At 47.4% G+C, this 16723-nt stretch overlaps 1 protein-coding gene across 1 annotated transcript; it reads right to left on the bottom strand.

The window, feature by feature from the left end:
* Positions 1-642: 642 nt before the first annotated feature.
* Positions 643-1845, bottom strand: LOC128346266 (3-galactosyl-N-acetylglucosaminide 4-alpha-L-fucosyltransferase FUT3-like). The gene has a single exon (XM_053299389.1). It carries the CDS (start codon positions 1843-1845, stop codon positions 763-765), a length of 1083 nt encoding a protein of 360 aa, XP_053155364.1. The 3' UTR covers positions 643-762.
* Positions 1846-16723: the final 14878 nt, after the last annotated feature.

The raw sequence follows: 16723 nt of genomic DNA, 5'->3' as shown, positions 1-16723 counted from the left end.
CCAAGATGGCTACTTACAATTTTGTGGACAATTCTCACATTCTTTGGAGGAGAGGAGTTAGCCTGGTTAGTTCTCAGACTTTTTCTTGAATGCGCATGCAGCAAGTGACATGCGCAGCGGACACACACAAGCTAATTACTTCTGGTATTTCCGGACAAGAACGGGGGCAGGGGCGGCAGGAAGAAATGCTGCCGCCCCCAAAACCTTTCACAGAAACAGAATGCCAGCGAGGGCAAAGCAGTGGGAGGGGTAAATGCAACACGCCCGCCCTTAAAGGGAGACACCCCCACCACCGGACCAGCCCAATTTCGAACCAGTTTGGAGGCCTCTATAATGGCCTCCAGACCGGTCCATGCACATCCCTAATCCCAGTCTTACAACAATCTGCCTTGCTCCGTGGTGCACAGAACAGCATGGATTGTGTGGGAACACACTCTGCACTCCCATCAAGCACTGTACAATCATCTGGGGGGAAGGCAAGGTTTGCAAACCTTCCAGCCCACCCACCCAGTAGGTTGTGTGAATGGCCTCACCTTCCACTTCCTGGAAAATGTGGGCTAGGAAAGCTGAGAACACTGCAGTCACAACCACGTCTCTCAACAGTCCACCTCCATTCTTTCACCAGTGTCTCCTAATCCTTGTGAGATCCATTTAAGAGCTGGGGACATCTCGATGATGCTTATCAACTGTTCCTCAGGAAGTTAGATAGTTTTAAAATGCTGTCCTTTGAAGAAGTCAAGTCCAACACAAGAGGTCTCTAGCTCACTTGAACCATTTGCTCAACTCGGGGACGGTCTTGAATTGGATTGAGGTTGTCTGTAAAGCTCGGCATGCTTTGCAATAGTGATGATTGAAGGATGTCTGCCCAATGGGCTTTAACCACGTTCGCCACTGAAAGTAACTTTGGTATCTTGTTGCATTCCTATCCAGTTCTTTTAGGAAGTTGGCCAAGTCTTTAGCTGACGGGAAGTCATCAATATGAATGAAGGCATCTGGGGGCAAAAAACGCTCATAGTTCTTCCGTGGTGGTCCACACACCACAGGCACAGCTCCCGAGAGCAAGGAGTTCTTCCAGAGCTTTTCAGTGATGTAGTCCTCATGGATGGAGTTCTCAAAGGCCAGGTAGAACTTATACTGGGATAAAGTGGACAGATGTTTGTCTCGAGGTAGAGTCATGTGGCCTTGTCCATATACATCCACTTGGATGTACTTTTTCAACTCCCCGTAGTATTTCACACGGCGGGAGGCTGGATTCCAGTTACTGATAGCCCAGGCCACTAGTTTGGACTTGGGTGGAATGGTGATGTTCCATGGGTCTTTGAGGACCTCCAGCCATCCATAAGGGCTGAAGATATCTGAGTCTCTCCGGTAGGAAATGGTGAGGTTGAAGTGATTGTCCATGAAGCCCAGGTTGGGGGTGTGGCTGGGAGATTCCAGATTGAACCAAATCCAACGCTGAAAAGGTGGCCTTGGCATTTGGGGCAGCTGCCTCGGACTAGAGCACACATCACGGTGGTGAATGATGACCGCATCAGCTTTGTGGTACCAGCTGCGATCAGCTGTGATGTGACAATCTGGGATGCCCAGGAGCTTGGAACACTTTTCGATAGTGGAACGCATCCCAAATGGCCATGTCCATAGCAGGATGGTGTGGTTTGAGGTTTCCTTCTCAATGATGGAACAATTTTTAGGTACTGCTTGTATGGGGGAAGCAGACACCTCAGATTCTGCACTCCTGAAGTTTCGGATATAAGCAAAGAATACTGTACTGATTATGACCTGGAGGAAAACTAAGGTAAGGATTTTTCGACAACTTTGGGTTTTTGTCTGTCCGCTGGAATCCATGGATGGGCCTATGAGGGGAAGAGATTGTGTAAAGCAAGGGAAATCTATAAGCCTCCTTTGTATATCTATCGCTTGGTAGGCAAGGTGCCCCCAAATGTCACCTCTGTGAAATTGCCTTATGGCAGGGGTTATCAACCTTAGGTCCCCAAATGTTGGAGAACAACTCCCATAACCCCCTATCACAATGGTTGATAGGCTGGAGATGGTGGGAGCTGTCATTTGACAACATCTGATGACCCAAGCTTGAAAACCCCTGCCCTATGGAATTTGAGATTCCAACTGGCCTGATGTGAGTAAAAACTAAAACTTCTCTGCCCCTTCCCAATGATGTTATTCCAGAGATTTTGATGAGGATATGTGGATCATAGTCAGCTACTTTATACCACATCAGTCCATTGGCTCATCAAGAGCCAGCATGGTATAGTGGTTAGAGTGCTGGACTAGGACCGGGGAGACCCGAGTTCAACTCCCCATTCAGCCATGATAATAGCTGGGTGACTCTGGGCCAGTCACTTCTCTCTCAGCCTAATCTACTTCACAGGGTTGTTGTGAGGAGAAACTCAAGTATGTGGTACACTGCTCTGGGCGTGGGATATAAATGTAACAAACAAACAAACAAACCCATCCATCCATCCATCAAACTCAGAATTGTCCACACCAGGGCTTCTGAACTTCAGCCCTCCTGCAGATATTAGCCTACAATTCCCATAATTCCTGGCTATTGGCTGCTGTGGGACCAGGCTGGTTAGAATCTCAGATTCTACAGCTCCAGCACTCCAACAATGTCTGCCTGAGCCAACCAGTGACATATCAGCTGTGCGGTTAGTGCAGGCTACCCAATGCTGGGAGCAGTGTGCAAGACAGGAGGAGGAAGAGGAAGTGATAATCGCCAAAGCAGCAACTGGGTGAGAGGGCTTTTCATCCCACCTCATTGAAGGACAGCTACTAGGTAGGAAGGTGCCCTCCAGCCCAGCTGCTGGTTAGCAATTATCACTTCCTCCCCCTCCTCCCTTGCTTTTTACTCACAGATGATCAGACAATGGGTAGGAAGCTTCTCCGACACAATTAATGACCGTGAAAACCAACCTACTGACTTCAATGGCAGTCATGTAAAAGAGGGTAAATATTCTGGGGCAGGATCCCAGAGGGTTTAACTTACAGTTTGATAGATTTTGGTTGAATGTAAGGAGAAATTTCTAGATGGTAAGAGCAGTTTGACAATGGAATCAATCCCCTTGGGCAGGGGTTCTCAAACTTGCATCCCCAGACGTTGTTAGACTACAGCACCCATCATCCCCAGCCCATTGTGGGGGATTATGGACTCTACTTCGCTGCAGGTGTTCAAGTGGAGGCTGAAAACCCACCTGAGCATATCCGTGGCATGAGAGACCACTAGAGTCTTGTGATATCTTTGAGATAGTTGCTTTATTTACAGATACGCAAGTGGAATATGAGGCTTCCACACACAGAGGCAGATCTAACACCCTGAATAATATCACAACCCTCTCTCTCTCTCTCTCCTCTCCTCTCCTCTCCTTCTGTCACTGCTAAACTGCTAAGGGAGTTTAGAAAATAAATTCTTCCAATCACTGATCAGTATCTCATTCCAATGTGAAAGATCCCCAGTTATCAAGAAACCACCTTGGAGTGATTTATTCCAACTGATGGAACATTAACCGATCAACCTGAACAAACAAATGGCCGACTAACAACCAGAATAATATGAGCATGTGAAGCTACCTTCTTCCGTGTCAAATCATCGGGCCCCTGAGCCCAGTAGTATCTGCTCTAAGTGGCAGCAGCACTTCAAAGTGGTTCCCAACCCTTCTACCTGAGATCTTTTAAAATGCAGACCCCAGAGGCTGAATCTTGCATGGAAGTTCTATCCCTGAGTAACATCCCCTCTCATTCAGTGGCTAGGCCACTAGCTTTTCTCTTGGGGATTTACCAGAAGATGATCAATGGAAGCGACTCACCTAGGTCTGGTCTGGAAAGGTGTTTGCTTCAGGTGTTGGCTGCAGGATCTCTGATGTGGCATTTGGCAGCCAGGAAGCAGGGAGTGCAGGAGCAGAACTGGCAAAGAGAGGGACAGCTCTATCCAATGAGAGCACAGCAGCTAGGTGTGTTCCTTCCTCAGCACTTTGCCCTAAGTGCAATGTGGTTTTTCCTTCCTTAGTGATAACTGTGCCTTCCAATTTTGTCAACCAAAGAACATTGGCCACATGCCACATAGGTGTAACCTCAATAGACTGACACCTGCTGAAGGAGGAAGGGCTGGGGAAAATGCTGAAATCGTCCAAAAGTGTGTGATCATCAGTCAATGAATAGCCTACCTTCACTTTTGACTGAGACTCGACTCTAGCAGCATAGAATGTCAGAGCTGGAAGGAACCTTGGAAGTCTTCTAGTCAAAGGATCTGCTTCAGCATCCCTGACAGGTGGCCATCCAGCCTCTGTCTGAAAACTTTCGGTGAGGGACAGCCCATCACTTCATGAGGCAGACTGTTCCACTGACCAAAAGCTCTTACAGTTAGGAGATTCCTGTTGAGATCTAGCCTGAATCTGGAGATAAGAGTCAGAGAAGAGTCAGAATTAAAGGTGAAGGAGTCTGCACTTAGGATGAAGGGACCGCCCCTGTTACAGTCTGTTATCCTTTATCTCATTTCTGCTGTTGAAAAGAGGACTGGATATTCCAGTGATCTTCACTCATTTTCATGTGCCCTCTGCCACCACCTGCCACGAGCCTGTGCTTGGACCAGGGGCCTCCCACACAGCAGCCTGCGACCCATTGGCGAAGAGGAAGGCCCCATGCAGTTTCCTGTTTCCCCTGCTGCCACTGATCCTGTGGACTGCTGCTACTTGCAGAGGGCACCACATTGGCAGGGAGGGGAGTGGAAAAGGTAGGTCAGGGAGCTGGCAGCGGGGTCTGCACTGGATGCCAGAGGCCCACAGGTCATGCAGGGAAGAACATTGCGATATCCCATTAAAGGCAGGAAAGAACAAATACCAATTCATATGGGAAGTGGACTCAGATACTGGCACAGCAAGTGAAAGTTGGACTTGGATCTGCAGGGTCCCCAGGCTTACATTAAACAGTGGTCCCTTGACTTACGAAGTACTCGACATCCGAAGTTTTCGACGTACGAACGACAAAAATGACCGGAAGTCGTTGCCGGTTTAGATGCGGCTTCCTCGACTTACGAATTTTTAGATGCGGTTTCCTCGACTTACGAATGTTTCCAGACCTCCGTGGGTGCGCTTTTCGACTTACAAAAATTTCGACCTACGAACGTGCGTTCGGAACGGATTAACTTCGTAAGTCGAGGGACCACTGAATATTCATTTAAAAGAAAGCTTTTATACTATCATAATCTGATGCTACGCAATGTTATCCATAGAGGAACTAATTTGATTACTATATTTTGGAAAGCCCAAGGAAAACCGTTTCTATTGAAGTGAAATGCTGTGAGATTCAGGACAGACAAAAGGAAACACTTATTTACACAATGTTTAGTTAAACTATGGAATTTCCAGCCACCAGAATTGGTGTAAGGATGTGTGAGCTGACTTGCATTGAGCCAAGCTCAGCACTTTGCCAGCCCGGTTTGGGCAGTCCGAGTTCGAACTGGACCACACCTGGTTCAAAGGAATGACTTGCAGGCCGGCTTGTGGAGGTATACTTCTAAAGGGTAATCCAACTACAATTCCCCTTTACAAGCACAGGGGATTCTCTATTCTAAGAAGAAGAGGTGGGCAAAAGGCTTTTGTTAACCTTCAAATGAAGCAGTGGGGATGGCAGAGGCGGTGGATGCAGCAGTGGATACATCTGCAGTCAGGGGGGGAGCCACCATTGGGCGAACTAGTTCAAAGAACCCGGGGCGTTGCCAATCAGGGGCCACACCCCACGGCCCTGACACGCCCCCAGCATCTGATGTCAGATGCGGGAGTGCTAGTTTAGTTCCTGAGCAGGGGCTGTGCGGCCCCCATTCGGGAGATAAATGCGAACGCAGCACCGGCCCCAACCTAGCTCCCAAACGGGGCCATGCAGCCCCATTTGGGAGTTGGACGGCCAGGGCTGCATTCACAGCATGGCCAGAACCGTGGCCTTTAAGGCAGGGAAGAGCTGCTCCTGGCCGTGCTGTGAACGCAGCGCCGGCTGGACTCTAACTCCTGAACGGAGCCACACGGCTCCATTGGGGAGCCGGACCACACACCCCGCGTCTAACTTCAGATGCGGGAGGCGGGGGTTGAGTGGGGCCTCTGCCGTGGCCAAGCATGGGCCGCTGGCAGTCTGGCCCCATGGCTGTCTGAAGTGGCTTCTCCAACTGCCTCACCGGCCTCTCAAATGACAGTCCAGGCTGGCTGCAGCCTGATTCATGCACTGGATGCATGGGCAGAGGCCATTTGCATCACCACACAATTTGAATGGGAGTCTGGCGGGGTAGTTGGAAGAGCCCCTGCGGCTGCCTCCAATGTCTCAGTCGCCACAGCAGTCGCCACAGCCGCTGCCTCCGCCAGTCCTGAGGCGACATTTGAACATTTTTATAAAGCCTCCCCCGCCCCCACACTTCTTAGGATAGGGAATCCCCCTGTACTTGTAAAGGGGAATCCTAGCTGGATTCCACTTTACAAGTATATCCCCTGAGCGGGACCAGAACTGGTCCAGCTTGATTGAGCCTGAGCCAGAGCCACCTGGGGTGGCTCGAATCTGGTCTGGATTCAAGCCGAACTGGGATAACCAGCTCAGTGAACATCCCTAAAGTGGTGATAGCCACCAATCTAGATGGGTTTAAAAGGGGATTAGACAAATTCATGGAGCCTGTGTAGCTCTATATTTCCTTACGATCAGATGGGACATGCCTTGAAGACCAGATTCTAGGGAACATCAAGGGGACGGGGTATTTCCCTCTTTCTTCCGCTTGGGGACTTTCCAGATGCAGCTGGCTGGCCACTGCATAAACATAAGAACAGCCCTGATGGATCAGACCCCAGGCCCATCCAGTCCAGCATCTGTTTCATACAGTGGCCCACCAGATGCTGCTGGAAGCCCACAGGCAAGGGGTGAGGGCATGCCCTCTCTCCTACTGTTGCTCCCCTGCAACAATGAAGTAGGATGATTGACTAGATGGGCCTTTGGCCTGATCCAGCAGGGCTTTTTCTTATGTTCTAATGATGCAAACACATAGCTGCATTCAGGTTAGAAACATAGGAAGCTGCCTTATACTGTGTCAGACCACTGGTCCATCTAACTTAGTATTTTCTACACTGACTGGCAGCAGATCTCCAGGGTTTCAGGCAGGTGTTTTCCCCAGACCTACTTGGAGATGCTGCTGGGAGTGAATCTGGGTCCTTCTGCATGCAAAACAGATGCTCTACCACTGAGCGATGAACCAATTACTGCTTGTCCAGTGATACCCAATTATGCTTTTTTGTAATATCAGAATACTAGTCCACTAGGTACAGAAGAGGGCAACCAAGATGATCAGGGGCCTAGAGCACCTTTCTTATGAGGCAACACTACAACACCTGGGGCTTTTTAGTTTAGAAAAAAGACGACTGCGGGGAGACATGATAGAGGTCTATAAGGTCATGCATGGTGTGGAGAAAGTGGAGAGAGAGAGATTCTTTTCTCTCTCACACAACACTAGAACCAGGGGTCACTCCATGAAATTGATTGCCAGGAGGTCTAGGACCAACAAACGGAAGTACTTTTTCACACAACGCGTGATCCACTTGTGGAACACTCTGCCACAGGATGTGGTGACAGCCAACAACCTGGATGGCTTTAAGAGGGGTTTGGATGACTTCATGGAGGAGAGGTCTATCAATGGCTACTAGTCGGAGGGCTGTGGGCCACCTCCAGCCTCAAGGGCAGGGTGCCTCTGAGTACCAGTTGCAGGGGAGTAACAGCAGGAGAGAGGGCATGCCCTCAACTCCTGTCTGTGGCTTCCAGCAGCATCTGGTGGGCCACTGTGTGAAACAGGATGCTGGACTAGATGGGCCTTGGGCCTGATCCAGCAGGGCTGTTCTTATGTTCTTATGTTCACTCAGCGGATTAGGAATTAATAATACATTTACTCACCTCCTCTATGTTCGGAAGGGCTAAACATCGGGGGAAATCCAAACATGTAACATGGATTCATTCATTCATTCATTTCTTTGATTACTATAATTATAATTAGTTAGTTAGTTAGTTAGTTAGTTATAATTAACTAGTTAAGAATGTTATGGGACATGTTTCTACTGTAAAATTGACCATAATTTTGGTTATAATTGTAGTCTTTTTAATATCATCTTGAAATGATAGAAATCATTGTAGAGAATAGTTTTAATTTTATTTATAAGTTGACAGTAGAATTTAGCTGTGTGGAAAACTGCCTTGTGATGCATTATGAAAGGTTGTATAACAACTGAAAAATAAATTAATTAATAAAATTAAGGTAGGTAATCACTTGGATTGCTGGAGAACTCAATTTCAATTGGCTTTGGCATTTTCCATCTATAGAAGATCACCTCATTTCCTCTCTTCTTTAAAAAAAAAAAATCTTAAAGGTATTTTTATGTCAACCCTCCAGCACACTGCTGCTCAGGGTGGCTTACAATGAAAAGAGAGGAGGGACATAAAATTCACAATAAAATAATAAAACATAATAAAGTTCGTCAATTTCAACAGGTTATGATATTTGCCATTGTAAAACAGCAAGAACAAAGCATCTGAGTATCTGAATCTCTCCAGATCAGTTTGGGCATTGCTAATCTGATTCGGATTTCAGCGCCCCATTTTGTCCAAATCACAGCCAGATCAAACAGCAGTCTAAAATTCCACACAGTCCTACGCATAATGACAAAAGAAGACTGCAAGATCATTCTTACAACCACTGTTGGTGGAGCTGTGGAGGGCACGGGGGAAGGCAGGACTGGTCTTACCTTCCCCCAAATAATCCAGGCTTCCTTTCGGCTGTGCTGTTCACACATCTACATGAGCTGCACTACAGCAAGCGGCCTGGCCCTCTGGAGGGCCCTCTGGGGGATTTCCCGGCTGCAGGCGGCCCGAGCATTCGTGTGACTAGAAACTGGGGTAGAAAGGCATGCTTGTGCCCTTCTACCTCGGTATAAACCAAAGTTAATAAAAACTCGGGCTACCCTGGTGAATAGCATCGGGATCGGGACTGATCCTGGTGCTCCACATGAGCAGCCCTACCCAAGTAAGATTGTGCAATCCCAGGTAGGGCTGCTCATGTGAATGTGCTCTGCATGTTCCAGTTTCCAGGACCGAGTTTCAAAATCCTCCCGGTTAATCTCTAATTCAGGAGGAATGGAATGCAGGAGACTGCAACTGAAACATGGCAGAAATGATGCCATGCAGAGAATAGGGCCACACATTCTGCCCATCTGATGTGTTTTAGAAAACCAAAGTAACTCCATTTTACTTAGAATACCTCACTCTAACTTAAAGTAACCCCAGCCCAGCTCAGGCCAGCTCAAGGACACGGCCTCACATGATTATCTCTCTCCACTAAATTGTATCAAAAGAAACTTGGTTCTCACAGGACAGTTTAGAAAACAGGATGTAACCAAATAAGGAGTGATCACCAGATGAACAATGAATCTTTCACATGCGTACTAGATACTTAGTCCACCATTTTGTTGCCAAGTATACTATGTCTAGGGTGTCAACATCATTCAGATTGTCTGTATAAATGTAAGATGCACCTATAACCAATTTGTATTTCAATGCAGAGCAATAGCCCATTGACTTACCTTGCTGGCTGCAGCAGCAAATAAAATTGCCTCTAATTGATCCCCACTGAGTCTGTTTGATTGGCTAAAAGGCGGACCCAGGGACGAACCGGTATTCACATCACATCCACAGGAGGCTCTGAAGTCACAAAGCTCAAACAGCTGTCTCACCTCACCACATAGCAAGCTGCTTTGGATTCCGAAGCAAATTTCTGAAGCTTTCGATTCCGAAGCAAATTTCCAAAGCTTTTGAAGCAGATTTCAAAAGATTCTTGCAGTGCAGCACAAGGGATAAGTTGCTGATAGGAAGAAGTTAAATATTCTACTCAATATGCCCCAGGTCTTTGGAAATCGCCCAAAGGACTTCTGTGGAACGTGGCCATTGCTAAATGTGTTTGGAATGGGAAATTACTCAGAATAATAATGTGTGACCAAGTAGAGCACAGAATGAAGGAGGTGGCTGTCTCCTATGCCCTTAGACCTTTCTCTGGGTCATGGGAATAGATGTGGCTATTGCAGGTGATGCAAGTGAAGTTACAGCACAGTGTGGGCACTGAGCCAATGGTTTCAAGGCAAAAGTGAAGTCTGATGAAGGCTTTAAAGAAATAAAGGGGGGGGGAGTTCCAAGGTATTCAAGTAAGTGGTTCCAGGCCTCAGCAAGGGCAGAGTGGAGGTGGAGGGTGGCAGAGCAAGATAAGCAAAACTCAGGCAATGAAAGGATGCTGATGAGCACCCTGAGGAGTTGGAGGCATGCTTTCAAAAAGCTTTCGATAAAGTTCTTCATGAAAGATTCTTGAGAAAACCTAACAGTCATGGGATACTGTCTTAGATACATTCATGGAGCACAAGACTATTGGTGGTTACTAGTCTGAGGGCTATAGGCTACCTCCAGCCTAAGAGGCAGCATACTGTACTTCTGAACACCAGTTGCAGGGGAGCAACAGCAGGAGAAAGGGCATGCCCTCCCCTCTTGCCTGTGGACTTCCCAGAGGCATCTGGTGGGCTACTGTGTGAAATAGGATGCTGGACTAGATAGGCCTTGGGCCTGATCCAGCAGGGCTGTTCTTCTGTTCTTAAGACAGGCCTAAAAGACAAAATAGGGACATAATATCACAGGTGAGGGACAAAAAGATTGGGACAGTCCCTGATAAATATCAGCATTCAGAGCATCCTATGCACTGAGCCTAGGGCTTATTTCAAGAGGCATTGTATGCACTTAGGACCCTCTTCAAGAGCAGAGAGGAATCAGGGGCATAGAAGAGAAGCATAGAATTCTAGGGCTGGAAGGGACTTTGGAGGTCTTCTAGTCCACCCCATGCTCAGTGCAGGTATCTGCTACAGCAGGCTTCCCCAACCTGCGGCCCTCCAGATGTTGCTGAACTACAGCTCCCAGCATCCCTAGCCACAATTTATTGTGGCTGGGTATGCTGGGAGTTGTAGTTCAGCAATTTCTGGAGGGCTGCAGGATGGGGAAGCCTGTGCTACAGTATCTCTGCAGAAGCATACAATTTTAACACTGGAAGGGACCTTGGAGGTCAAGAGTATGAAGATGGGGAGTATGAAGATGGGGAGCCTGTTTCTCTGTTCAATAGGATCGGCCCCTTTTGCCTGCCGCACTCCAGGCTCCAGCTTCTGGCTCAGTGGTTGACCCTGTGAGGTGGAGAAGCCCTCTGAAGCTAGGGTAAAGCCTAGAGCCAACACTTCAAAGCGTTGCGGGGTTTGGCGCCTGTCTATCTACAGACCCGCCTCTCTCATCCAGTTACATCCCATCCGGTCAGATCTTCTCAAATGGCCCTTTTGTCGGTCCCTGATTTCCGAGAGGTTCGGGGCACTAGGACCGTGAAAGGGCCTTTTCGGTTGCTGCCCCACTTCTCTGGAATTCCATTCCCCCTCAGATTCATTTAGCTCCTTCCTTATTGATTTTTAAATTGGGTTTTTTCTTTTTGTTAGTTGCTTTAGTTTTTAATTTAGAATGTAATTTTAATGCTGTCTTGCTCTGTATGTTTTTGTACATCACCCAGAGTCTTTGGAGTGGGCGGTATATTAAATGTTACAAACAAACAAACAAACAAACAAACAAACAAATACATACATAAATAAAAGTTTATGAAATATTATATAGTCCTCCTTAGCAAATAAAAGGTGAACCTGGCCAGCCGATTTTGTGCACATCCCTGCCCTCGACAAAATACTGTGTAGGACAGCACTGTCCTACCCAGCTCCTGGCTCACAGATTATCCCTCCTCCTACCCTAGGTTTTTGCTCTCACACAAGCAAAAACTGGGAGCACACATAGCTCCTGCAGCTGGATAGGACACTTGTCCTACCCAATTTATGATTGTGTGAACTAGCCTAGTGTTGCCTCTCTCCTGCCAGGGTGAGAAATCAGTAATCAAACCAATAATGTCACCATCTGGCAACTATTTCAGTAGATGCTCCCTGCTGAAGTCAACATACACATACAAATTGGAACAGAGTGTGAACAAAGGACAATATGTATTCATCCTGTAATGAAGCAATTAGCCTTGGAAGAGAATGATATGTCCCCAGATAATCAGATATCAAGAGATCTTTGCTTGTTGTTAACTCCTCTAAATTTGGAGGCTGGTGAATAGTGTCAAATCATCCATATTGATAGAAGGCTCTGACAGGTGGCTGACTGGGGACAAGAAACGCTCAGAGAGCTAAATCGAACCCCCTGCACCAGGAATGGGCAAACCTAGCCCTCCAGCTGTTCTTGAACTCCAGTGTCCCCAGCCACATTGTGCTGTCCTTAGGGCAGGGCAACTGGGGCAATTGCCCCAAGCCCGGCACAGGCACAGGCCCCACTCTGGGCACTCTGCAGCCTGCCCTGCTCTATCTCCCAGTCCCAGCAGTTTATATTTCCTTGCACAACCCCACCGGTAGCCATTCTTTTCTTTTCTTTTTTGGTGCAGCACCTGTGATTGAAAGGCTCCCTGCTATAGCTCCTTCCCCCTTTGCCTCTCAGCTGTTCAGTGGGTGGGTGAGGCTTCCAGATACACCTCTTGTGCAGGCCTTGCTGAAGCCTGAAGCTCTCTCCACTGCCAGCTGGCAGGCAGGCTGCCTGCTGAAGGGAAGGGAGGGAGGGAGGGAGGAAAGTGGCCAGTGCTGGCTGCCCATGCCCACCACAACTCTGCAGACCCTCTGCCCAGCCCTGCCCAGCCCAGCCTTTGACTTCTCAGTAATGGAAGTATAATGTGATTTCCTTTTTGTGTGATTCCCCCTCCCTTTGAATATTTGGAGAATGGCTTGCCATGGGGTTTAGATATCAGGCACAGATGTAGGGCAGATTGGGAAGACTCTGAATATTTAATCTGAAATGGATTGGGGAATTTATTGATCTTAAATATATTTTTTAATTTAAAGAAAAGCCAGCAAAAAAGTCCGATAAGTAGCTTGTTCCATGGCAGAAAACCATTAGACCATAACTCCACACCCATATGACTCTGCCCTTTGTCTTCATTTTTTTTAAAAAAAATGGTTAAACGCCGCCTCCCCCATCCTGCCCCAGCCTTAGATCACCTGGAATGAGTTGGCATAGGACTTTGGTACTTAGCAGAGATTTAGGGCAGGGTGGGAGGAATATGTATATTTATATTGAAGTGGATGGGACAAATGGTTGGTATTTAATATTTTTTGAAGAAAAAAAACCATCCAAAAAGTCCTACAAGTGGCTTGTTTCATGGCAGAAAATTACAAAAACTTCTTGAATAAACAAAAAATATTTTAAATACACATATACATACATTATGCTGAAGTTGGTTTGCAACCCAGAAGGTTTGAGTGAGAACTGTGAAGCATGTGTTGTACTTTTATTTGTATTTCTATTTCTTTAGAAATGCACTATATGTCCAAGCTGGTTGGACATGTCCAAAAACCCCACTCACACTATTTACACTCTATATCATCAATCCATAAGATTCTGTAATGATATCAAATGTTAAGGAGACCCAGCACATGCTGATTCACCCCCAGCCCCACACCCCACTAGGGACAGCCCTGGGTACAGTTAGCGAACCAGTCAACCACTGCCTCCACCTGAGGTATGACGGAGAGGCTGGGTCCAGAAGTACTCCCAAATGGTGAACCTGTTCCTTCTGGGAGAATGTAACCCCATCCAGAATGGGCAGATCTATCCCATCTTATTTATTTATTATTTCTCAGTGTAAGTCACCCTGAGCCATTTTTGGAAGTGAATAAACAAACAAACAAACAAACAAATAAAATTTACTGAATTGCAGCTTCCAACAGTGAGCACCTCTATCTTGTTTGGATTCAGTCTCAGTTATTTATGTATGTATGTATGTATGTATTTATTTATTTATTTATTTATTTATTTATTGTTAAATTTATATCCTGCCTTTCATTAAGAAAATCCCAAGGTGGCTGACAATAAAATTTAAAAACAAGATGGTAAAAAAGACACAATTAAAATATTACAGTAAGTGAAAAATATTAAACAAATCTGATTAAAAATTTAAAACAAAAGCATAAAACAATACAGAGTACAAAGAGCAGCAGCAGAGAATCAAACATATGCCTGGGCAAAAAGCCAAGATTTTACACTCTTTCTAAAAGCTGAGATGGAGACCAAGGAGCGAAAAGCCACCGGGAGAGCATTCCAGAGTCTGGGGGCAGCAACAGAGAAGGCCCTGTCCCATGTGCACGACAATTGAGCCTCCCTCATTGTTGGCACCTGGAGCAGATGGTAAAGGTCAAAACCAGCACCTTGAATTGGACCTGGAAACAAACTGGTAGCTAGTGCAGCTCTTTCAAAATGGGTGTGATGTGCTCCCACTGGGCAGCTCCAGATAAAACCCTAGCTGCCGCATGTTGCACTAGCTGCAGTTTCCGGATATTCTTCAAGGGCAACCCCACATAGAGCGCGTTACAGTGATCCAGCCGTGACGTGACCAAGGCATGGGTAACCATGGCCAGATCTGCCTTCTCGAGAAAGGGATGCAGCTGGCACACTAGCCGAAGCCGTGCAAAGGCACCCCTGGCCACTGCCTCCACCTGAGCTTCCAAAAGCAGAGCCGGATCCAGTAATACCCCCAAGCTGCATACTTGCTCCTTCAAAGGGAGTGCAACTCCATCCAGAACCGGTAAAGTCTCCTCATCCCGTTTGGCTCGTCTACTGACCAACAGTACCTCTGCCTTGTCCGGATTCAATTTCAGTTTATTAGCCCACATCCAACCCATCACGGCCTCCAGCCCCAGATTCAGGACATCCACCACCTCCCTAGGATCAGATGACAAGGAGAGATAGAGCTGAGTGTCATCCGCATATTGCTGACAACTCAGTCCAAGTCCCCGGATGACCTCTCCCAGTGGTTTCATGTAGATGTTAAACAACATGAGGGACAAGACCGAACCCTGCGGGACCCCACAGGCCAGTGGCCACGGAGCCGAGCAGTAGTCCCCCAGCACCACCTTCTGGACCCTCCCCCCAAGAAAGGACCGGAACCATTGCAACACAGTACCTCCGATTCCCATACTCAAGAGGTGGCCCAGAAGGCTACCATGGTTGATGGTATCGAAAGCCACTGAGAGTTCCAGCAGAACCAACAGGGACGCACTCCCCCGTCTAGTTCCTGGTGTAGGTCATCCACTAGAGCGACCAAGGCAGTCTTAGTCCCATACCCGGGGCGGAAGCCAGGTTGAAAAGGGTCCAGAAAATCCGTATCATCCAAGACCCTCTGCAGCTGGGATGCCACCACACGCTCTATCACCTTGCTCAAAAAGGGCAGGTTAGAGACTGGTCTATAGTTGTCCGGGTTGGAGGGATCAAGGGAGGGCTTTTTAAAATAATGGTCTTACCACCACATCCTTGAGGCACGATGGCATCCTGCCCTCCCTTAATGAGGCATTAATAATCACCTCCAACCATCTACCTGTATCCTCCCTGGCAGCTTTTATTAGCCATGAAGGGCAAGGGTCAAGACAGAGCACATGATGTCACCCGCACACTGCCCAGGATCTTGTCCACATCCTCAGGCCACACCAACTGAAAAGAATCCAACACAATAGGACTAGATGGTACCAGAGTCACGTCTGCTGGAACTGCCAAAACTTTGGAGTCCAAATCAGCACGGATGTGAACGACTTTATCTGCAAAGTGACACGCAAACTGATCACAGCAGACTGTAGATGATTCCTCCCCCATTACCTGGGGGGCTGTGTGCAGCAATGTATTTGCTACACAGAACAGCTCCGCTGGTCTGCACTGAGCAGATGCAGTGGAGGCGGAGAAAAAGCATTTCTTCTCCGCCCCCACTGCCACGGAGTAGTCCCTAAAATGGGCTCTAGCCCGTGTTCGGTCAGATTTGTCACAACTCTTCCTCCAGCGTTGTTCCAGCCGTCACCTGAGTTGTTTCATTGCCCTAAGCTCCAAGGAAAACCAAGGGGCAGATCGGTCTCCACCAAGCCAGAGATGGCATTTAGGAGCAACCACATCAACAGCCCAGGCCATCTCTCTATTCCAGAGATCAACCAGGGCCTTGACAGGGTCACCAGCTCTGGACACTGGAAACTCCCTGAGGGCCATCTGGAATCCAAGCAGATCCATAAGCCTTCAAGGGCGGACCATCCTAATCGGTCCACCACCCCTGCAGAGGGCAGACAGAGTAGTCAAACTAAACCCCACCAGATGATGATCTGTCCATGACAAGACAATACTGTGTAGACAATACTGAGTTGGATGGAGCAAGGGTCTGGTTCAGAAGAAAGTAGCTACAGTAGATATCTTCCTGGTAGCTAATACATTATTCTGTGGCTCCCCTAAACAAAACTGTGGATCAGAGGCAGCAGTTTATACAAGGCATAATATGTCTGTTTTTATAGTGCTCAGTAGCTCTTCTCCTTCACGTGCGCACTGCACCGCAAGTATCTGGGTTATAGAGTTTGCTCTGTCATACACTGAATGTGGTGCAGTCAAGAACACTTGCCAAGAATATGAAAAAAAGATGTCAACAAGAGAAGGGTGAGAAAAGGTATTTTCCTGAAAGCTTTTAATGTGAATTTATGAATTTCCCAGAAACAAATGGCTTGTGTGAGGAGGGCTGGGTGGTTAACATAATAACATAATAATATAAAAAGAGCCCTGCTGGATCAGGCCA

This window comes from Hemicordylus capensis, chromosome 2 (genome assembly GCF_027244095.1).
Source record: "Hemicordylus capensis ecotype Gifberg chromosome 2, rHemCap1.1.pri, whole genome shotgun sequence".
In the NCBI taxonomy this organism is placed as follows: Eukaryota; Metazoa; Chordata; class Lepidosauria; order Squamata; family Cordylidae; genus Hemicordylus; species Hemicordylus capensis.
This window is presented reverse-complemented; position numbering and strand designations above follow the sequence as displayed.